General features: G+C 36.9%; 1 protein-coding gene across 3 annotated transcripts in view; it reads left to right on the top strand.

Annotated features, from left to right (window-relative positions):
* WDPCP (WD repeat containing planar cell polarity effector) overlaps nt 1–24,167 on the top strand; it is a 271,886-nt gene that overhangs the window by 109,509 nt on the left and 138,210 nt on the right. For all 3 annotated transcript variants that reach the window (XM_081157181.1, XM_081157180.1, XM_081157182.1), the window contains exons 2-6: nt 73–157; nt 4,826–4,873; nt 5,690–5,740; nt 7,267–7,337; nt 7,599–7,658. In XM_081157181.1, coding sequence (XP_081013307.1) covers nt 97–157; nt 4,826–4,873; nt 5,690–5,740; nt 7,267–7,337; nt 7,599–7,658 — 291 coding nt within the window. In that variant the 5' untranslated portion in view covers nt 73–96. The remainder of the gene's footprint in view (nt 1–72; nt 158–4,825; nt 4,874–5,689; nt 5,741–7,266; nt 7,338–7,598; nt 7,659–24,167) is intronic.

The raw sequence follows: 24,167 nt of genomic DNA, 5'->3' as shown, positions 1-24,167 counted from the left end.
TCTGGGGATCTTGGTTTTATTGGCAATGGGAGATAATTATTTGGCTCATCTTTTTAATTATTTTTTAAACAGGACAGAGATCCCTTCTGCCATCAGATGTCTTTCTGCTTGACTGAACTGCACCTGTGGTCTTTGAAGAATACCTTACACATTGGGGGTAAATGAGCTCTGGATTAATTTCAATATTTTTCAAATATAAGTTACAACATAAATAAATACTAACAAAGGTTAGAGCCTCTATTCTCCAGCTGAAGTTGCATTATTTTCTTTATATTTAATGAAAAACTAGCTAATAGAAAAGAATTTATTTTGATTACTCTGATTAACTTATTTTTTCAGCTTGAGGTAGATTTTCTGTTGTGAAATTAATTTTATTGGCCTAATATTTGTTTCCTCTTACGATACATACATGTTCAATTTTTTTCTGGAATTGTTCATAATAACTGATTTATATTTATAAATATTTGCAGGCTAGCTAATGGTAAAGGCATTTCAATTTGATATTAAGATGATATTTATAAGAAAATGTATATCTAAGACATACAATTAATTATACTCATATTCTTTGCATATCACTTTTTTTGTGGGGGGAGTAATATAAGTTTGTTCTAACTATGCTTATTAGCATTATAAGATAAAGTATATATCATTAAGAAACATCTTTTAGCCCTGGCTGGTGTGGCTTGGTTGGTTGGGTGTCCTCCCATACACCAAAAAGTTGGCAGTTCTATTCCTGGTCAGGGCACATGCCCTGATTGCGGCTCTATCCTGGTAGGGGGCATGCAGGAGGCAGCCTATCAATATTCTACTCTCACATTGATGTATCTCTCTCTCTCCCTCTCCCTTTCTCTCTCTCTAAAAAATAGATTTTTTTAAAAAGATTCCAACCAGAACATAATTCTGGTGGCTTTATTAATAAGAATAAGAATAATTCATAATAAAATGTTTCACTTTATGAACATTTCCTGGAGAATATAAAAATATCTAACAGTACATTTTCATTAAGATTTAAATTTTCAGACATGTATATGTATTAAGGCATTAATCACTCAAAAATAGTATCTGTAAGAAAAATTATACCTGTAGGTTATTGAATATATATCTCACACTTCTTTTTAAAGAATACATTGATAGCATTTTGATCTTTCTAGAAAAATGCCACTAATTATGATATTACCAATCTTTGGGGTATAAAAGGATTTTTTGTTTTGTTTTTGGCTTTCAGTATTTCTTTTTTAAATATCTAGATCAAACATGTGAGATTCAGGTGGTGCTAAATGCTGTCAATATAAGCAACATTGCAGCACTGTATAGTTTCTAGCCCTTAATACATGCTCCCTGGAGATACCTGTTTTCAATTCTTAGCTGTTTCGTCTGGTATATGCCTTTATATTTATAAATAATATGCTTATCCTATTATTTCTTGATTCTTTAGTTTTAGATATTCTTAGTTGCCTAGCTTGGACCCCATGATTGATCAATGCTATCTTGATTCCCTTATACCCCTAGTCCTCTTTTACACAACTAGCAAACTCCTTCCATACCCCTTCATCTGACCTCTAGAGTCCCCTGTCCCTGTTCCTCCTATTTGGAGTCAGTGAATAGTTTTTGGAGAAGAAACCCACAGTGGTACACAATGGCCCCAGGGGGCAGGCAGTAGGTCTTTAGCCCCAACTGGATCTTCAACAGGGCCTATACATTCTCTCTGCTGGGAACTTTCTTCTCTTTGAACCCATCATATGAAATACTTCTTGTTTTTTTTAGGGATCAGCTTTAATAACTCATCTAGAGAAGACTTCTCTGCCATGTAGACTAAGTTAGTAACCTGTTACATGCTCTCATTATGCTTGATATTTAAAGTATTTTTAAAATTGAGGTATACTGACATATAACATTCTTAGTCTCATGTTTACAGCATAATGATTCAGTAAGCCTAGTTAACAAGCATCACCATACAGTCACAAAATTTTTTTCTTGTGATGTGAGCTTTTAAGGTTTACTCTCTGCAACTTTCAAATGTGAAATACAGTATTATTAACCACAGTCACTATGCTGTACCTTACATCCCCATGACTTATTTATTTTATAACTGGAAGTTCTTACATTTTGCTTCACTCCTTTCACCTGTACCCTCACCCCTGCCTGACCAATCTGTTCTCTGTATCTATGAGTTTCACCAGTTGTCCCACCAATGTCCTTTTTAAGCAAAGGATCTTTTTCAGAATCACATGTTGCATTTAGCTGTCATGTCTCTTTAGTCTTTTATTCTAGAACAAATCTTTTATCCTTTCAATTTTATTTATTTTTTGTAACCTTAACACTTCAAAGATTTTACACCAGTTATTTTGTAGGATGTTCCTAAATTTGGATATGTTTGAAGTTTCCTCACAATTAGGTTCAGACTATGCATGTTTGGTGGGAATATCCCAGAAGTGATGCTGTGTTCTTTATTGGGTGGTGCACAATTTCAGTTTGTGCCTTTACTGATGATGTTTGATACCACCTTGATTAAGGTGGTGTCTGCTAGGCTTCTCCACTGCAAAGTTACTTTCTTTTTTGGAATTAGTATTTTGTGGGGAAGTACCTTGAAATTATGTTAGTATCCTGTTTCCCATTTAAAATAGATATTTATTTTATCCCTATGGACTCAGGTTTCCTATTTTTTATTCAATGGTTTTCATCCATTACAGTCATTATTTATTTTGATGTTGAAATTTGTTCCTAATGTGGACATACCCTTTTCTAGCTGGCTCCTGTGTCTTTGTAACATATATATCCCTGTCAGTATTTGAGCATTTCTATTCTTCCTAGCATAGCAGATCTTCCAGGCTCTTATTTTACTTTCCCTTCCCTAGTCCTGGAATCAGCCACTTCTCTAAGCAATTTGGTTGCTTTTACAAAAGCTCGTTGCTATTGGAGTATCTTTGTTCCCAGGCCTTCTCAGTGGACAGAGCTTAGAGAATGTATGTATTTAGGTAGGTAGGTACACACTCATATTTACATCCACAGTTATTTCTATATCTCTATATATTGAAAACCATGAGTTCACATTGGTACCTCCAATTCTAATCTACACAGTGTCCATTCTAATTTTCTCCCTGTCTATATTTGTACTCTCTGTGGACAGGGGAGAGCTGGGGTCCCATCTCTTTAATTTATTTACTTACTTAATCAGTCACACTGTATGCAATCAATCAGTCTGTCGTCTCCATGGCCCCTCCCTCCCCTGAGCGGATGCCCTCACCACATGTAGATTCTGACACACCGTGTTGGGCTGCCCCATATGTGGATGCCCTCCTTGCTCTGTTCAGCCCCTAACACCCCGCAGTAGGCCACTGCCCCATTTGAACATGCTCACCCTGCTAGGGCTCTGACATACCATGTCAGGCCAACTCTCCGCATGTACGCCTTTCTCATCCCGCTTAGGCTCTGACACCCGTGAGGAATAAGTCTCCTTCCGCAGATACCCTCCTTGTCCTGTTTGAGTTTTGACAACCCTGCTCCAGTCCAAATGCATTAGGTCAGACTTGTGCACAGGATTCAAGCTCCTTATGTTCTTCATAGTGCTAATACAGACTTGTAAATGTTTGGATGCATGGAATGATGGATTATAATAGAGAATATTGTCAGTGTACACAATGCCTACGGTTCTTAGATTTAAAAAAACAAACACCTTTTTATTAAAGTATAATGCATGTATTGAAAAGTGTAAAAATTATAAGGATGTTTTGAACTGTTAAAAAGTAAACACACTGATAAAATTATCACCCAGGTCAAGAAATAAAATATTATCAGTACCTTAGGGTCCCTATTCATGGCCTTTCCCAATCACTACTTATTAGATATTTTCAGGCTAGTAGAAATAAATTCCATTCTTTAAAGCTATATTCCAAATTAATAGCATAATGAATAAAATAGAACTTCAGTAAGTATACATGATTGACTATTTTGAAAACTATATTTAAAAAGTTAATTATAGCTGTCACATATTTTTCTGAAGTTTTATCATTCAGTTTGAGAAAGTTTGGAGCAGTCAGTCACTAGGGGGCAGCCTGTACTGCTTCCACTTCTTTAGAAACAGTTCTATCCTTTTGTTAGTAACTGGAATTATTTTGCATGGAAGGAAACAAATGTTACTTCAAAGAAAAATATTTCGCTATTCACAGATAGGAAGAAAATGGACACAGTTATTGTGTCCTCCTGTAATTAAATTCAAAGAACAGATTCCTTGATTAAATCACTCTCAACATCTAGGAAGCCTAGCTTTGCTTCTTTTGTAACCCCGGCAGAGCATCTGACTTTGAATGGGTTTGGAAGGTTTTTTGAGTCTAAACAGCTTCAGATAATTTATCCATACCTTACTCTAATCCTCTCTTTCTTTCCTACAGATTCCCTACCAAACACCCTACCAGACTTGAGCTAAATAGGAGAAAAGAAAGCACAGCTCAGAATCCAACAGCTAGGGCATTTTCTTCCATCCTCTGATTTCATTTGGCATTGCTTAGTGGCAGTTCCCTTTCGGTAGCACCCGGTGAAAAATATCAGAGGAAGGGTGAAAGGGGAAAGGTGGTCTTCCTTGATTTCAGTTCTTTACTACTACTTTCCTCATGCCATTCTAGTTTTGTGTAAATCTTTTCTGATTAGATTTATAAACTTTCCAGTGTCCCTATAATACATGGACCCATGTCTAGATACTTTTAAACCACCTTATTTCTAGTAACACAAAGAGACTGTTTTTGTCTTCCTCCCTGCCATATAGTCTGGCTTGGCGTCTTATTCTCCAGAACTTTCACCATAATCTACTGTTATTGCTTCCTTCCTATAGATAGAGATATTGGGATATACCAGTATTATGACAAGAAAGATCAATCAGGTAAAGTATCTGTTCTATTCAACTAATTTTTTTAATAAACTAAATATTCTAAACTGTAATACCATAATAAATTTTAGAATTAAGAAAAGTCACTTCGGTTCTTTAGAAAAATGCTGAAGTTGATATCTATCTATTCTATATAAAATAAAGCAATATTGAGAAAATGCTGTAGAAGAACATGAAAATTTTCATTTTACTGCTGATCAGACTGATAACTGGACAGTCTATTCACATTTATCTGTCAGTGTCCCAGTAGAGGGCATTGTTAATGCATGGGCTCCACTGTGCTGGCCTGCCAGACCCTCACCTGGTATCTGAAATAGGCATTTCTGAGTGAATGATCAATTTTCTTTATCTGATTAATCCTGTTAATCCCAGAAGTTTTTGATGGGCCAAAAGGTCTTTCTAGCTAGAGTTACTTCCTGTTTTGGTCTCTGTTGAAGTGGGGCTTGTGTGGGCATCTTCTGTGCTTAGCTTGGTGGTTAATAGGCTGACTTCATGGTTCTGATGACAGACTGAAACAGCTTCTGTTCTGGGCTCGGTTGCAGTTCCCTTCCATATCTGATGAGATTGCAAGCTCAGGATATTGGCCCACCTGTTGTGCTACATAAGCCTTTTCACTGCAAATCTAGGAAATACCTCTATGAAATGAAAGCATCCAAATTATGGCATTTTTTCAACTGCCTTTAAAAAAGTTTAGCATAATTTCAACAATGTGTGTAATAATATATTATATATGTACATATAAAAATACAAAGTGTTATAATAAAAATAATTTTTACTTTTTTTTTCTTCTTTCCAACTCTTCCACCACAGTCTCAGCGACAGAGCATGGTAACTTAGAAGCAAAGCAGAAACTGGCAGAATGTAAGCTTGCTTTATATATTTTACGGAATAATTATAAAACTGGAATTTTAACATCCCTTAAGATTCCATTTAAAAAAATGTTTTAAGCTTTCTGCATAAATAAGAAATGTTATTCCTTCTAAATTTCTTATAATTATAAATTCTCATTGTTTAGGTATATAAACATATAAGAATTGTATTTGTTAGGCATTTCTAATTTAGACCATTAAATCTCTATCCAGTTTTTTGTTTATGTATACATAAGCTTTCTTAATGAGTATTTATATTATTTAATATACTTAAAATAAGTGTATCATGCTCAAATTTGATATTTTATTTGTCCTATGCCTAAACTATTATGTTTTACCCATTTTTAGAAAATGAGATTTGTAATGATCAGCATTAGCATTTTATTTTCTGTAGTCTTCTGTTCTATAATATATAAATATGTTAATGTAATATCGCTACAATGTAATATGGTTTTAATATAATTTACATTTTGTTTGGAATGTAGGTGGAGCTGAAAATCCTACTTGTTCTCTTGTTTTAAATGGTCAAGCTGACATTTAATTTTTAAAAATACTGCATTAGTAGCTGTAACATAGATTTTAAATTTTCACATATGCTCTGTACATCATATATTATGTTTATAAAATAAAATTAACTTGCTGAAATAAGACACATAGCAATTCTGTAAAATTTTAATATCTATATACTACATATTACATGTATACACACAAAACACACACATATATAGAACTTTTATTTAAAATTATTATTTAGGAGAATTCAGAGATTAATTCATTTTTGTGATGAAATAAATAACATAATCAGTTTAACATTTTGTTAATTTTTTAAACAAAACTTTTTAGTTTGACTTAGGCTGACATTGAGACTCTGCTAAGTAATTTTATCTTTTAATTAAATGTATTTAAAACACAGCAAAGCTTTATCATTATTGAATTGTGGTATAGATTTTAAAGAGGCTTGTTTTCCATAAAAAAGAGTACTGTTAGTGCCTAATTTGTTAAAACTTGGATTTATCCCAATTTTTTCCTTAATATGTGATACTTTGATGCTTAATTTAAAATTCATTCTTCTGTGTATAATTTTTTGTATTTTACTTCTTTCCTCACTGTATTCATTTACTCATTAGGAATTTTCAGGTTTGAGAGGGCTACTTGCAGAATTTGGAATTTTTTGGGGGATTGAACATGTAATTATTTATATGAATATGTTATTTTTTGTTAAAGAGTGGATCATTTACCTTTAAATACTAGCTTCACAGGCCTAGGAAACTTTCCCAGGGATTCTCTGATCCTTGTTGGTTGTCATCATAAAATTATGATCAGGGAGATTGTTTTGTGGTAAAAATTCTGTTCCTATGACAAAGCCTTTCAAAAGGCTGTCATTTGATGATGGAAATGAAGCCCACTTCCTCTCAATTAAGGAGGTGTTTTATTTTAATCTTCCTTAGGCACACTGCTAAGTAGTGTTTCCTTTTTAAGTCATGTTTAACTAACTGTAGTACATGTTTTATTTGCCAGCACGAGATTATCCGTGGACTCTCAAAAATAGACGCCCAGAAAAACTTCGAGACTCACTCAAGGAGTTGGAGGTATCTTTCCAAAAGTTTCAAAAATGGCAACAAACAAATCTGTTTTAAAACATCTTTCAACAGCTTTAATTTTCATAAAGGATTAGCTCTCCTGGTGATGATAGCTTTGCTTTTGTCCAGTGAGGAGTTTCAAAACAGTTGCATCTTTGTGTGGCATGCTGATTTTTTTTTTTTTTTTTTTGCTTGCAAATCAGAGGCACTTTAACTGATAATGGCAATGTGTATAGCCAACTGCACTCTCTCTTTTTCTGTTTCCTTCAGGAGCTGATGCAAAACAGTCACTGTGTGCTGAGCAAATGGAAGAACAAATATGTCTGTCAGGTAAAATGGTTTGACGTGCTTTTGCAGTGTTTAACCAATGGAGCTGAAAACTATGCAGCAATTGGTATTCTTGTGTTATGATAGGTAATGGACAAAAACTTTTTAGGAGGGGATATTTCATAGTTTGAATTCTAGTCATTCTAGAACTAACATTAGAACGATTGACACAGACCACCTCATTAATCAGTATAGTTGTACTGACACACTGTAACCCTAATAAAAATCTGCGCAGATGGTATTTTTTGTTTGGAATTGTCTGAATGTTATATTAGATATTTACTGGCATAGATTTAATCATATTTTTGAATGAAGATAAAACCATAGGACAAAAGGTTTTTTGGCATACCACTTGAGCAAACATTTGTGAATGCCATGCTTATGGAAATCAACAGACTAGAGTTAGACCTAACATCGTAAGACATTTGCTCTTATTTTTTGAAGCTTCTAAGCTGTCCTGTTTAATATGGTGGCCACTAGTCACCTGTGGTTATTTAAATATAAACTTTAATTAATTAAAATTAAATAACATTCAAAATTCAGTTCCTCAATTATACTACCCACATTTTAAGCATTCAGTAGACAATATTGATACAGAACATTTCCACCACAGAAATTTCTGTTGAACAGCACTATTAGGGCCTAGACAAGGAGTTGCATGTTGAATGAGCCTAGATTCAGGACATAATCATAATAACTAGTGTTCATTGATCACAGAATAATGTACAAATGCCTCAGCTCTGCTGATAGGCTTAAAAGTACTATTTGTCTAGAAAAATTTTACTTGCTTATGATAAAAAGAATCATTAGTCATATTCTACTCATACATGGAATTCCGTCCTACTAATAATATAACTGTTTTATGGAATCAAATATCCTGTATCAGTTTAAATTCTTACTGGTCTACAGTTTGACTTAGTTTAAGTCTACTGTTTTCTGAAGTTTAGGCTCATAGCTCTATCCATAAATCTACAACACTGAATTTGTAGTAATTAGGAACATAATCTACTACTTGAATATAGACTGCCATTTTAGTGGACTCTAGTTTTTCCTCATTTTTTGTTTAAACTTGTCATCTTTACTCATGAAGGTAACTCTTTAGTTACTTCCTCGACTGTCATAAGTTATTAGTTTCTAGAGACTGTTTACAAGGCTGAATTAATATTTTTAGAACCATAATACTTCTTAAATTCAATTTAGGATACTATTAAAAAGAACGGGATTATTTTAAAATTCATAATTTTTTTCATAAAAGTTTTAATCAGACTTTAAAACTGGAATACAAAATATGCTTCAGAAAGTTTTAAAGTTAGTACAACTCAAACTGTACTTCTCAATGCCATTACTCACCTTAAAAGCAAGCACAGAATTATTTGACTGGAAGGCATGCCTACCACCTATAGTATGAGGTGTGTCTCATGGCCTCCACCCTTACCGTTGCACAGGGTAAGTTGGAACATGTCAGGTATCTTAAAATATGCAGTGGAGCATCTCAGTAGGCAATCCTTTTTAAATAGACTTTATTGAATTTTAATTTAAATAGGCAAGTTTGTGTGTATGTATGTGTGGGGGAGCAAGGAGAGGAATGTCCCTCACTAGTGAATTAGTTCAACTCAGAAAAGGAATTTGCATGATAAATATATACAAAATTACTTTTGTAATTTACAGTGACCTGACAGTAGTGTTTTCTTAGGCTGTTGTACCATTGAGTCTACTTTTAATTTCCAACAGAACTTACCTTTTTTTTTGTTTTTTATCTTCACCTGAGGATATGTTTACTGATTTTAGAGAGAGAGGAAGGGGGAGAGAGAGAAAAAAGAAACAGAGAGAGAAAAAGAAACAGCAATCAGTTGCCTCTCATATGTGCCCCCACCAGGGATTGACCTGCAACCTAGGTATGTGCCCTGACTGGGAACTGAACCTGCAGCCTTTTGGTGTCTGGGATGATGCTCCAATTGGCTGAGCCACCCGGCCAGGGAGAAACTTATCTTTTTTTTTTTTTTAATGTTCTCTCATATTTTGTGCTTTATTTCTATGATTGATAAGATATTCCTAAAATAGACCTTTTACTACCAGCACAATCTTTTTTTAATTTTTATTTTATTTTATTTTTTATTATTTATTTATTTATTTATTTATTTATTTATTTATTTATTTATTTTAATTTTATTATTGTTTAAAATAATATAGATGTCCCTTTTTCTCCCCAATGACCCATTCCACCCCTTTCCTTCCCCCTCCCCAGTCCCTCTCCCCACCATTGTCCATGTCCTTGGGTTGTGCGTATATGCATATAAATTCTTTGGTTACTCTCTCCCCCTCCACCCACCCGCCCTCCTCCGTCCTTCTGACATTCATCAGTCTCATCTATGCTTCCATGTCATTGAATCTATTCTGTTCATCAGTTTATTAAGTTCTTTAGATTCCACGTATAAGCGAGATCATGTGATATTTGTCTTTTGCTGCCTGGCTTATTTCACTCAGCATAATATTCTCCAGTCCATCCATACTGTCCCAAAGGGTACGAGATTCTTCTTCTTTACAGCTGCGTAGTATTCCGTGGTGTAAATGTCCTACAGCTTTTTTATCCACTCATCTACTGATGGGCACTTGGGCTGTTTCCAGATCTTAGCTATTGTAAACTGTGCTGCTATGAACATCGGGGTACATATATCCTTTCTGATGAATGTTTCAGGATTCTTAGGATACGTTCCTAGGAGTGGAATCACTGGGTCAAACGGCAGCTCCATTTTTAATTTTTTGAGGAACCTCCATACTGTTTTCCATAGTGGCTGCCCCAGTCTGCATTCCCACCAGCAGTGTACTAGGGTTCCCCTTTCTCCACACCCTCGCCAGCACATGTTGTTTGTTGATTTGTTGATGGCAGCCATTCTGGCAGGTGTGAAGTAGTACCTCATTGTGGTTTTAATTTGCATCTCTCTGATGATTAGTGATGTCGAGCATTTTCTCATGTGTCTCTTGGCCATCCGTATGTCCTCTTTGGAGAAGTGTCTGTTTAAGTCTTTTGCCCATTTCTTAATTGGGTTGTTTGTCTTCCTCTTACTGAGTGCTATGAGTTCTTTGTACACTTTGGAAATTAGCCCCTTATCAGATTCATCCTTGGCAAATATGTTTTCCCAGACCGTGGGGTTCCTTTGTATTTTGAGGCTGTTTTCTTTTGCTGTGCAGAAGCTTTTTAGTTTGATGTAGTCCCATATGTTTATTTTTTTCTTTGTTTCTCTTGCCCTAGGAGATGTATCAGTGAAAAGTCCACTATGTGGGATGTCTGTGACTTTACTGCCTATGTTTTCTTCCAGGATTTTTATGGTTTCATGACTTACATTTAAGTCTGTTATCCATTTTGAGTTTATTTTTGTGTATGGTGAAAGTTGGTGGTCTAGTTTCATTCTTTTGCATGTATCTGTCCAATTTTCCCAGCACCACTTATTGAAAAGACTGTCCTTACTCCATTGGATACTCTTGCCTCCTTTGTCAAATATTAACTGACCATAATGGCGTGGGTCTATTTCTGGAGTCTCTGTTCTGTTCCATTGATCTATAAGCCTGTTGTTGTACCAATACCAGGCCGTTTTGATTACAGTGGCTTTGTAATATAGTTTGAAGTCTGGTAATGTGATCCCTCCCACTCCGTCCTTTTTTCTCAAGATGGCTGCAGCTATTCGGGGTCTTTTTTGGTTCCATATAAATTTTCGAAATGTTTGTTCTAGGTCTGTGAAATATGCTGTTGGTATTTTCATAGGAATTGCATTAAATTTATAAATTGCTTTGGGTAGTATAGACATTTTAATGATATTCTTCCAATCCATGAGCATGGTATCTTCTTCCACCTGTTTAAATCTTCCTCTATTTCTTTTTTCAGTGTCACGTAGTTTTCTGAGTACAGGTCTTTTACATCCTTGGTTAAGTTTATTCCTAGGTATCTTATTTTTTTAGTTGCAATGGTAAATGGTATTGCTTTTTTAGTTTCTCTCTCTGAAAGTTCATTGTTGGTGTATAAGAATGCCATTGATTTCCAGATGTTGATTTTGTATCCAGCTACCTTGCCAAATTCATGTATCAAATCTAGTAGTACTTTGATGGAGTCTTTAGGGTTTTCTATGTACAGTATCATGTCATCTGCAAATAATGACAGTTTTACTTCCTCCTTTCCAGTTTGGATACCTTTTATGTTTACCTCCTGTCTGATGGCTATGGCAAGGACTTCCAGTACTATGTTGAATAAGAGTGGTGAAAGTGGACATCCCTGTCTTGTTCCGGTTTTTAATGGAAATGGTTTTAGTTTTTGCCCACTGAGTATGATGTTGGCTGTAGGTCTGTTGTATATGGCCTTTATTATGTTGAGGTATGATCCCTCTATTCCCACTTTGCTGAGATTTTTCCAGCACATTCTTGATGTGATATATTTTTAACAAGATAACTTTACCTCCACCCTGCTCACAGGTCCAGGTTAATCCCCTCATCTTTATGGATTTTGAGAGACCTCAACATAATCCATCCACTTCCTCAGTTTTTATATAGGACTGTTAACTAGGTGTTCTAAAACGATGTGCGTGTGTCTTTTCCTAAAGATCTCGAATATCACAGTAAGTTAAAAATTTGGTGTGCAAGCCAAATGTTTAGAAGGATTTCCTGAATCTTTTCTTGGTTGCAGAATAAGTAAACCGCCTCCACAAGCTCTCTTAGGGTCCCTCTTTTGTGCATCACATAAATCTTTTATCATCCCAACCCCTCATGGCAAATTTAGGATTTATGGAATTTACCTTGTCATCTTCTCAAGGGATCCTTATTTCTCCAAAAAGTCAAATTGTTTAGAAATCAGTAAGGCAACTTCAACAACTTAAAGGATTTCAGAAGGTGCAGTCTGAGCTTGGATTTTTCCTCTGTTGAATGATGAGGTTTATAGGTTGTCATCATTACCAGAGCTTAGTTTATGTTGTTGATCCAATGACCTAGAAATTGTATCACTTTAAAAATAATTCTTGCCCGGCCGGCGTGGCTCAGCAGTTGAGCATCGACCTATGATCCAGGAGATTGCAGTTGGATTCCCGGTCAGGGCACATGTCTGGGTTGCGGGCTCGATCCCCAGAAGGGGGCCTGCAGGAGGCAGCCCATCAGTGACTCTCTCTCATCATTGATGTTTCTATCTCTCTCTCTCTCCCTCTCCCTTCCTCTCTCTGAAATTAATAAAGATATATTAAAAAAAATTTTTTTAAATAATTCTTTCCACTTATAAATTCAGAACAGTTTATAAATCAAGACTTACCTATACATATGTTCTGAGCAAAAATTGTCTTTTGAAGTTGGTTTTGCAGACTATACCTATTCTGGTTTAAAATGTAGTAAAAGTGTGAGGTGTAATTTAGGGTTCAGCTTTACTAGATATCAAATATATTTCTTATTGTTTTTTAGCCTCCTAAAATGATTTCATTATGAGACAGTATTTAATAATTTCCTGCTTTGATTTCTTAAACCATTTAACAAACGATTCTTAGGGAATGATAGTGTCAGAATTAAGACACTATTAAATTTATACCACTGTGGTGAAACTTTAAAATTTCTTAAATTATTGTGCTTTAAGTCACATTCATACTTGCAGATTATATCATAATTAGTTTAAAACAGTATTATCATTAAAATAGATGTAACTTCACATATATTGATTTTTAGATTAAATTATTTGAATTATATATGTACATGTATATAATATAGTCAGCTGTACCCTGATTTCTTTCTATAGCAATTTCATGATTCCAGGTACAATGTTAAAATGATAAGAAAAGATAGTTTCCTTTTTAAATTCTTGTGATAAGTTACTTGAAAGCCTATGTAAAAATATAAATTATTTTCTAAGCCTATCACAGATAAATTTCGACCTTATGAAATACATTTTATCACAACTTCCTCAGTTAGAGAATGGGTAGCATCATTACCTGATCCTTTCATCAAATTGTGTGAAAATCAATTTGATTTCCTCATAAAATAATAATTGATAAATGTGGTTTTAAAGTTATAACTATTAGTAATTGTATATTATTTATACAAAACTGACCACATGGTCTTTATTGACTGCCACCATTGTTGGAGGCACTTAAGAAGTATAAGGTGTGAGCTGAGTCCCCAGCATATCTAGTCATGGAAAACAGACACATGAAATCACTAGGACATTGATGACTGCTAAGCTGTGTGACACTGAGTAAAAAGATAGTAAGAGTGTAGCATATAGATTAGCCTGGCAGTGGGATGTAGGATAAAACATGAAAACCAGAGGTTATTTGTATAAGGAACAAATAAATATTTTCTGGAAACACTAAGCCAGCTAGAGTTTTTGGACTTGAAGATGAAAAGCACAATACAGAGAAGAAGTGAGGTGATTAGGCTGAACATAAAGGGATTAAGTGAGAGTCTGTATCTGGAATAGTGAGATCTTCCCAACTCCTTTCCCCTCTAGCAGCTAGGCTTATGTCTCTATGTAACTTGTTTGGAGGACACTACTTGGAAAAAGCAGATTATTCCCTCCAGAGCATAGCCTATAGATACTGAGATATTTGGTAGTTCCCTTTGAAAAGGTATATGTGCCAATCAGTTTCCTTAAAATGAAACCCAAGTTAACAGGCGTGCTGATGTACACCACGCTGCCAGTCAATTTTTCAGAGAATCATTTTTAAATATAACCCAAGAACCAGACATTATACTTCCGAGTAAATTCTCCATCTGTAAAGCTGAGATGTAAAAGTCTGAGGCTAAAATAAACAGAAAAGAAAAAGAATTAGGGACAATAAACAGAATTTAAATTCAGGGAATTAAAATTGATCCCCTCAGAGAAATAAGCATAGCTGTTGCATCATTGAAACAAGAAGGAATGCTATTTTTTTTTTAAAGTAATCAGGGAAAAGGAAAGGAGCTCTTGGGACTTGTGAATGTGACAGCATAAACAGAAAAATTAATAGAAGAACTGAAAGATTAAGTTGAACTGCCCCTGTAATGCAGAACAGAATGACAAAAAGATGTAGTAGTGAGCAATAGGCGACAGAAGATAAGAAATTTAGAGTTTCAGGCCAGGAGATCTAATATCTAATAATAGAAAACAGAGGGAAGGGAAAAAATTTCCCAGAACTGGAGGATACTTGTTTCCAATTTGAAAGGACCCAAGGATTAAAAAAGTACTAATATCAAGGTATATTTTGTGAATTTTAGAAAACCAAAGATAGAATATCTAAAAGCTTTCAGAGAAAAAAAGCAAAACAAGATGCATGCAAAGGAATCAGATTTACATGAGACTTCTCAGCAGCAACACAAGGAGTTAGAAGACCATGGAGTGATGCCTTCAAAATTCTGAAGGGAAGTGATTTTTAGCCTAAAACTCTATATGTAGATTTTTAATGTCATTCAAGCAAGGGCATTTTCAGACTTGTTTGCTCTCAAAAAAATTTACCTGCCATGCACTTTTCTCAGGAAGTTATTGGAAGATGTACTGCCCTAAAGCGACAAAGTAAGCCACGAAACGAGATTCTTAGGATCCAAGAAACACAGAGGATCTTACACAGGAAAGAAGTGAAGAGAGATATTAGAATGATAACTGTGTCTTAGGTCTAGAGTGCAACTAGTCCAAATTAGGGCAGGGGACAGAAGGTTCTACAAGGGAGGTTGGAGGGAGGGAAGAAAAGGAACCCATGGATCATATGTCTGATCTGATATAGGAGAATTAATGATAATAATTACTATTAATTATTAATCACTATTATCAATAATAATTATTAATAAGAGATAATAAAATATAAGAATTAAATCTTGATTCATGATATTAGGAAGTCAATAAGTAATACCTAAATCAAGAGATAGCATATATGGAAGACATTGCTAGTTGCTTGCCCAATATCCATTTTTCTTTGTGAACAGTCTGTGTTCAGAATGGCAATATGACCAATTTAAAGTACTCGGCTTTCCTGCTTCCTTTGAAGCTGGAGGTGGCCAAAGTAAGCAGAAATCACTGGTAGGACTTACAAGAAAGCTTATTAAAGGGGCCATACTGTCCTGGGATGTTCCTTCTGCTCTTTGCCTTCGTCAAGTCTGGATCTGAGATATACCTGAGATGTTCATGGGCTTGCTTTTGACTCAAGGCCTATGTAGATGTAATGCCTACAATATGCCAAATAGTATTCTTAGTTCTCAGGATACCAGTGAATAAATGAGACAAAAACAACCAATATCCTTGTTCTCCTATAGCTTATGTTCTAATAGGGAAGACAAGAAAAGATTGATAAGTAAAATTTAGAATATGTAAGAAAGCAAAACCTGTTAGAGAAGAAGAATGCAAGAAAGAGGAAGTATTTGGGGGATGGTGAGGCAGGATTGGCCTGATACTTAGTGACCAGGAAAGGCCTCACTGAAATACATGGTTAAAACATGAAGGAGCAAGCCATGGAGGATATCTGCAGAAGAGGGTTCTAGGTAGACAGCAGGTGCAGAGGCCCAGAGATGAGAGTATACTTGGCATGTTTGAAGAACAGCAAAGAGTCAATATGATGAGTAGAATGAGCGAGGAGAAGAGTATAGGAATTTAGACTGGAGGAAATGAGACACTAGTTATATAGGTCTTTTAGACCTCTGAAAGGACTTCCCTTTAATTCAGTGTGGTGGGAAACCTTGAAGAATTTTGAGCAGAGGAGGAATTTGATATGATTTACTTTTTAGTTGGATCAATCCAGCTATTGTGATAGAAACAGACTGAAGGAAGCAAAGAGCAAATCAGGGAGATCAGTTAAAATGCTGTTTCCATAGTTTAGGTGAGTCATATGGTGGCTTTGACTTATGGGAGTGGTTAAGTGGTGAAAAGTGCCCAAATTCTGAGTATATTTTAAGTTTTGAGCCATCAGAATTTGCTGATGGATTAAATGTGGGGTAGAGAAGAAATTTCTGAGCAACTGGAGTTGCCATTCACTGAGAAGGGGAAGATTGAAAAGAGACAGTTTTAAGGAAACTTCAGGAGCTCAGTTTTGGACATCAGTGTTTGAAATGCCCATTAGATATTCAAGTGGAGAAGTCAAATAGACAGGTGATTATAGGAATCTGTAATTCAGAGAAAGATCTGGGCTACAGAGATAATTTTGGAAGGAAATCCCCCAGATGATGTTAAAGCTGAGAGATAGCTGAAGATCACCTAGGGAGTGTCTACAGAGATCTAGAGGAAGCTGAAGGGCTGGCTGGTCCCTGGAGTCCTCCAGCATTTGGGGATTGGAAAGATGGAGAAAGGAGACTAAGCAGGAGTAGCCAAAGAGGTAGACCACACTGAAGGCAGTGTGGTGTCTGGGAAATTAAGTTTCAAGAAGAAAGTGAAGTATAGCTGGTAGGTAAGATACTAGTCACAAGATGCCTGAGATTGACCATGGGATGGAGTAACATATAGGTCATGGGTGACCTGGATAACAGCAGTTTCAGTAGATGGTGTGGGCAGAAGCCTGATTGGAATGCATTTAAGAGATGATGGGAGGAGAGGAATTAGGGTTTACAACATAAGAAAGGGTTATGTTATAAAGGAGAATGGAGAAATCGGGCAGGAGAGGTTTTTATTATTTAGATGGGAGAAATAACATCTGTTTCTGTTGATATGCCAATGGGAGTGATCCAGTAGGGGAAAAATTGATGCAGGAAAGGGGATAATTAATTAGTGGAGTAATGTTGACCAAAAACCACTTAATAAAGGGAGAGGGCATGTGTCCAGGCACCTGGTACCTGGTGATAGCATGGAGATGTCTTATCAGCCATGGACTGCCAAACTCCAGATTTCTTGTTCTCTTAGGAAAAACAAATTCCCATTCAGTTAAGTAATAATTTTTTTTTAGGTTTCTGTTACATGCACCTAAATACAGTTCTAAGTGGCATAACATATTTAGACATGTGGTGGCAGAATCAGAAGAAACTACTCAGAGTTGAAAATGGTTACATTTGAGAGTGGTATGAGAGATTGTGGTGGGATGAGGCAATACACAGCTGTTTTAATTTCAAGGATTCTTTGACATTCTAATAATTTATATATGTATTTATTTAGTTGAAATATTTTTAAAACATGCCTAGAGTGCTTCTGAGAATCAGATGGCAAGATGGTACTAGGAATGCAAGGGACTTATAGGGGAGAAGGGAGCAGGAGAGGGTGTGGAGAGCTGTTTGATCGTGATGCTGCTCTGAACCTTTGAAAGGAGAAGGAAGAAAGGATTGGACGTAAAGAGCCCCAAGCTGCAGTATGGTGCTGAGAAAGTTTGAGCCAGGCCAAATGGGGAGTCCCTGAGCCAGATTTGCCTTTTAGAGGAGTCTCCTATTGGACTAGTACCCCATAACATTCAGTCATTGACTGGTAGCCACCTGGGGAAAGTGTGGCCTTTGCCAGTCAACTATGTTCCCAGCTTCCATTCCTCCTGAAGGAGCTCTGAATGGTAAATATCCATGCCCATTGCACCCACAAAAATTTATATTAAAAGTAAGAGTGAGTGTGTGTGTGTGTGTGTGTGTGTGTGTGTGTGTGTGTACACACGTTACACTATCCCTGAGTAATCTTCATGTTCGGCTAGGAGGTTTAATATCATGCCCTGATAATTCTTTCTTAGGCAAAAAATTCATTCCTTTCCAGGAAAAATAGAGTTTACATTGTATCTTGACTAACTCAATCCAAAGTTTGATGACCTATGATAATTCATTCATGCATTAATTATTTACTCTTAAAAATACAGCAAGAAATGAACCCAGTTTTGGAACATGGTTGTGACACAAAATTTTAATCTTCTTTATAATAACGTGTCTTTGTATCATCAATCAACATTTCCTTACTGCTCTTTTCATAAGTAGTTATTTCTTCTCTTTTATTAATTGTTTTTATTTTAAAATATTTCTTTAAGGAAACTCATAATTCCCTGCCTTCGCCCTTGGCATTCGTGCCTACTAATGTTTTGGAGACTTCAAGGTATTTTGCCCCAAAGTAGGCCAGTATAGAACTATGAATTTCCCTCATATATTCGGTTATGTGTGAAGCTAAATGAGTTCAAATCTGAATAACCTAGTTCCTTTCACGTTGATTTTAATATGTATTTTACAGAGTAGAAACAGACACATGCCAAACATTTATCTGTTTTTTAAAGAGAAAGTAAAGTTACTTCCATAGCTAGCTAATGAGAAGACTTTAAAAAAATTTTTTAGAATTGATTTTAGAGAGAGGAAGGGAGACAGAGAGAGAGAAACATTGATGTGAAAGAGAAACATTGATCAGTTGCCTGACACACGTACCCCAACCAGGGATCGAATCTGCAACCTGGATATGTGTGCACTGACCAGGAATCAAACCTGAAACCTTTTGGTGTGCGGGCCGAAACTCCAACCAGCTGAGTCACACCAGCCAGGGCTTTTAATGAGAAGATTTTTAATGTGTTATATTTAAATACTTATACAGAATTTTTCTCAAAAACTTAAAACATTTCATTTCTATTAGAGGCACAAATTGGAATGAGCCAGTTAGAAATGTATGTATAAACTAAAAGCCTCTAAGGTTGGGTGTGAGAACTCAAACTTTACATTAATGATATTTGAGAATATTATGTTATACATCTATATGCCAATGTAGCTGATAGAGAAAACAAATCAAGTAGTTTTGCTATATTGTAATTTATACCCTAAAGTTAAAAAAAATAAAATTACTAGGCTAGGGCATATACTACTTAAGTGACTACAAAATGGAAAGCAGTTATAACTATGCTTCTCATAAAATAGTGTTGTATATAAAGTATTCACAGTGGCTCTTCCCAGTGAAGTACCTATCATTTGGTAGTCTCCTTGGACTAAGTAGAATCCTAGGTTGAATTGTGAGATCCCAGTTACACTGCATGCCAAGCATACAAATCTCCCCTGTATCTGTGTCCATCATCCTGCCGTGGAAGAGGAATGGTCCCTACTCCTATCTAAGGTCAAAGTTTCCACCTAAACCTACAGTTCTCAAACTGTACACTGAGGCACCCTGGGAACTGCAGTGAATTCACCAGAGTCCTGCAGGATATTTTAAAGTTTTGGAAAACACAAGACTTCTCTTGGTTACTATACAGACAAGTAGCTCCAAGTTAGTGCAGAGTTTCACATTGGATTACACTGCATTCCTTCAAAAGGTGTCATATCTTTCCGAAGCTGAATTTTTAGGGCTTGTTGTGGTAAAAAGCAAGTGCCACACAATTAACTTAGAACAGGGACAAGGGTGAGGTTGTCCAATCAGATTCCAAGGTTCGAGAAGTTGTGTAGTGCCCACCTTTCATTAGTGAATGCAACTTATTAGTATGTAATTGTGGTTATTTAGAAATTAAATAAAAAAAATTTTCTTTCAATCTCATGTTTTCAAATGGCTACTAAGTTGTTGGGACATAGTCAATAAATTGTTTGAATCTGTTTATTAAATGGAACTGCTGGTATTTCTTTTGACCTAGGGGAACCATAAAAATTACTGAGACACAAAGGATTCTGTGGACTGAGAAAGTTTGGGAACCTCTGGTCTAAACTATGGATCTCATTGCCTCTGGCCTTCTCAGGCCCCCACATGATTGTCATTTCTCTGATGCACAGCATAGTGGGGAAGAGCACAGATTGCATCATTCTTCCTGGTATCACTCTTGGCTTTACTAGCTGTGTGAGTTTGGGGAAGTTACTTCACCTATTCATGCCAGAGTTATTAACTATAAAATGAAAATTTTAAAAATCTAACATGTAGGTTTATTATAAGAATTAAGTTAATATATGTAAAGTGCTTAAAATGGTTTCTGTCACAGATAATTGCTTTTTAAATAAATAAATTTAAACTTTCTGTTAACTGGGTCTTTCCAATAACTTTAAAAAATTTTTTTTAATTAAAAATTTTTTATTGTGGTTAAAACACAATATAAAATTTATCATATTAACCATTTTTAAGTGTACAGTTGAGTAGTGTTAATTATATTCATATTACTGTAAAAGAGATCTCTAGAACTTTTTATCTTGCAAAACTAAAACTCTATGCCTCTTAAACACAGCTCTCCCCTTTTCTTCTCCCCCAGTCCCTGTCAATCACCATTGTACTCTCTGTTTCTATGAGTTTGACTATTTTATTTTATTATTTTTTTAATTTTTATTGTTGAAAGTATTATTGGTATCCCATTTTTTACCCCCAATTGACCCTCTCCACCTCGTTCCCACCCCCTCCCCAGGCCTTCACCACGTTATTGTCTGTGTCCATGGGTTATGCATATATATGCATATAACTTCTTTGGTTAATCTCTTCCCACCCTCCACCCCTCTTCCCTCTTTCCTCTGAAATATGGTCGTCTGTTGCATGTGTCAATGTCTCTGGATCTATTTAGTTCATCAGATTCTTTTGTTGATTAGCTTCTTCTTAAAGAAGACCCTTCAACTTTTCCTGTAGTGCTGGTCTGGTGGTGATGAACTCCTTTAGCTTTTTCTTATCTGTGAAGCTCTTTATCTGACTTTCAGTTCTAAAGGAAAGCTTTGCTGGGTAGAGCAGTTTTGTTTGTAGTTCCATGTTTTTCATCACTTTGAATATTTCTTGTCACTTCCTTCTGGCCTGCAAAGTTTCTGTTGAGAAATCAGCTGACAGTCGTATGGGTGCTCCCTTGTAGGTAACTAATTGCTTTCCTCTTGCTGCTTTTAACATTCTCTCTTTGTCTTTAACCTTTGGCATTTTAATTATGATGTGTCTTACTCTGGGCCTCTTTGGGTTCCCCTTGTTTGGGACCCTCTGTGTTTCCTGGGCTTGTAAGTCTATTTCTTTCCCCAGGTAGGGGAAGTTTTCTGTCATTATTTTTTCAAATAGGTTTTCAATTTCTTGGTCTCTTTCTTCCCCTTCTGACACCCCAATAATACGAATGTTGAGCCTCTTGAAGTTGTCTGAGAGGCTCCTTATACTGTCTTCATATTTCTGGATTCTTTTTTCTTTTTGCTCTCCTGGTTGGGTGTTTTTTGTTTCCTCATGTTCCAAATTGCTGATTTGATTCTCAGCATCCTCTACTCTACTGTTGATTCTCTGTAAATTATTCTTCATTTCAGTTCATGTAGCCTTCATTACAAAATGGTACTTTATCATGTCATCGGTTTTCTCAGTTGTTTTTGTAATACTTTTACTAATATGGTTGAGCATCCTTATAACCATAATTCTGAACTCTGTATTGTTAGCTTGCTTGAATCTATTTCATTTAGTTCCTCTTCTAGAGATTTCTTCTGTTCTTTCCTTTGTGACATGTGTTCTTTGCCTCTGCATTTTGGCTGCTTCCTGTTGTTTGTTTCTATGTATTAGGTAGAGCTACTATGTCTCCTGGAATTTGTAGAGTGGCTTTTGTGTAGTAAGGTGTCCTGTAGGGTTCAGTGTTTCAGCCTTCCCAGTCACCTGAGCTAGGCCTTCTAGGTGCTCCCCTGTGCGGGCTGTGTGCACTGTCCTGTTGTAGTTGAGGCTTGGTTGCTGTTGGCATCACTGGGAGGAATTGACCCCCAGGCCAATCTGCTGTGAAGACCAGCTGCAACTACAGCCAAAGAGCTGCTGTGCTGGAGACACCCCTATGGAGCAGGATTTACTTCAGTGGGGCTTTGGTGTTCACCAAGTGCACCCCTTGAATGTGTCACTTGTGGATGTGTTAGGGTTGTAATCCAGCATGGTTGAGTCTGACCACCAGGTGCACTGACTCTGGGGCCTCCCGGGAGGTGCAAAGTCAGCCTCTGCCAGTGCCTTGCCCAGGGTCCCCCAGCATGAGCTACACAGCAAACCGTAGTTGGCTGCTACTTGAGCTGGGCTTGGAGGTGTCCAGGAGAGGCCAAGCTATGAATCAATGCAGGCTGCCGCTACTGCCAGGCCTGGAGCCGCTTATCAAGCTGTATGGGGCCCGCTGCTGCTTGTTTGAGAGATTTTAGGAAAGTCTTAAGCATAAGGCTCAAGAGGCAACTTGCATAGAAAAGCCCCTGGAAATGGCCTGGATGAGCTGCAGGTGGCGAAGGGCGGGGCCTCCGGGAATCACTGGTGGGGCCACAGGTGTGAGTCAGGTGCTGGCGACTCAAACATGGCACCTGCCTGCCGGCTGTGTGCTGGGAGGACTCGCCACAGGAGCCATGGCCTCTGCCAGCTCTTCCGCCTGGGAGAAAGCTGCCCCTCCAGCTCTCGCCCGGATCTCAGGCAGGTTAGTTCCTCCCCAAGTGTCCCCGGTTCCTTTCCAGCTGCTGCCCGGTGCTGGGCTCAGAGGGAGCGTCCGAGTGAGTCCGTGCCGGGCCCTTTAGAGGAGCTGCTGGGGCTCCCTCAGCCTCCGGGACCCTCAGCCACAGTCCCCGCTGGTTTCACAGCCCGAAGGTGTGGGGACGTCTCCTCCCGGCCTGGAGCCCTGGGCTGGGGGCCTGCTGTGGGGCTGGGACCCCTTGTTCCTCTGGGAAACCCCCACCGCGGAGATGCCCTCCCAGGTTTAAGCCACGGCACCGGGATTCAGCCCCGATCCGCCGGAGTCTCCACCCCGCCTACTGGTCTTGGTGCTTCTTCAGTTTTTTGGTTGTAAGGCTTCTGTTCAGCCAGATTTCAGGAGGTTCTGAGTGATTCTGTATTTTAGTCGCAATTTTGATGTGGTTGCAGGAGGCGGCGGGTACAGCTGCTACTACGCCGCCATCTTATTTCCTCCCAAGTTTGACTGTTTTAGATACTTCATATAAGTAGAATCATGCAGTATTTGTCCTGTGACTGGCAAGAAATTGATAGTGTGGTGTATGTACATACCACATTTTGTTTATCCGTTTATGAATAATGCTGCTATGAACACGGGTGTGCATGTATTTCTTTGAGACTGTTTTGATTTTTTGGATATATACCCATAAGTGGGATTGCTGAATTAGATGATTGTTCTATATTTAATCTTTTGAAGAACCTCCCTAATGTTTTCCATAGAAGTTGAACCATTTTACAATTCCACCAACAGTGCACAAGGGTCCCACTTTTTCCATATCCTAATGAACACTGGTGTGTTTTTTTATAGTAGTGATCCTATGGGTGTAAGGTGATATCTTGTTGTTTTGATTTGCATTTTTCTATTGATTAGTGATGTTGAGCATTTTTTCATGTGCTATTGGCCATTTGTATATCATCTTTGAAATGTCTTAAAGTGCTTTGCACATATTTTAGTTGGGATATTTTTTGTTGTTGAGCTATAGGAGCTCTATTTTTAGAGCTCATATATAAAAATATGTTCTATTAACTCTTTGTCAGATATGTGATTTGCAAATATTTTCCTCCACTCTCTACATTGCCTTTTCACTCTGTTGATTTTGTCCTTTGGTACACAAAAGTTTTAAAATTTGATGGAATCCCATTTGTCTATTTTTGCTTTTGTTGTCTGTGCTTTTGTTGTCATATCCAAGAAACTGTCAAATCCAATGTCATGAAACTTTCCCCCTATGGTTTCTTCAAGGAATTTTGTAGTTTTGGGTCTAAATATAGGTCTTTAATCCATT

This window comes from Miniopterus schreibersii (genome assembly GCF_964146895.1).
Source record: "Miniopterus schreibersii genome assembly, chromosome: 13".
Lineage (NCBI taxonomy): Eukaryota > Metazoa > Chordata > Mammalia > Chiroptera > Miniopteridae > Miniopterus > Miniopterus schreibersii.
Note: the sequence above shows the minus strand (reverse complement) of the source record. Positions and strands in the feature narration are given on the sequence as shown.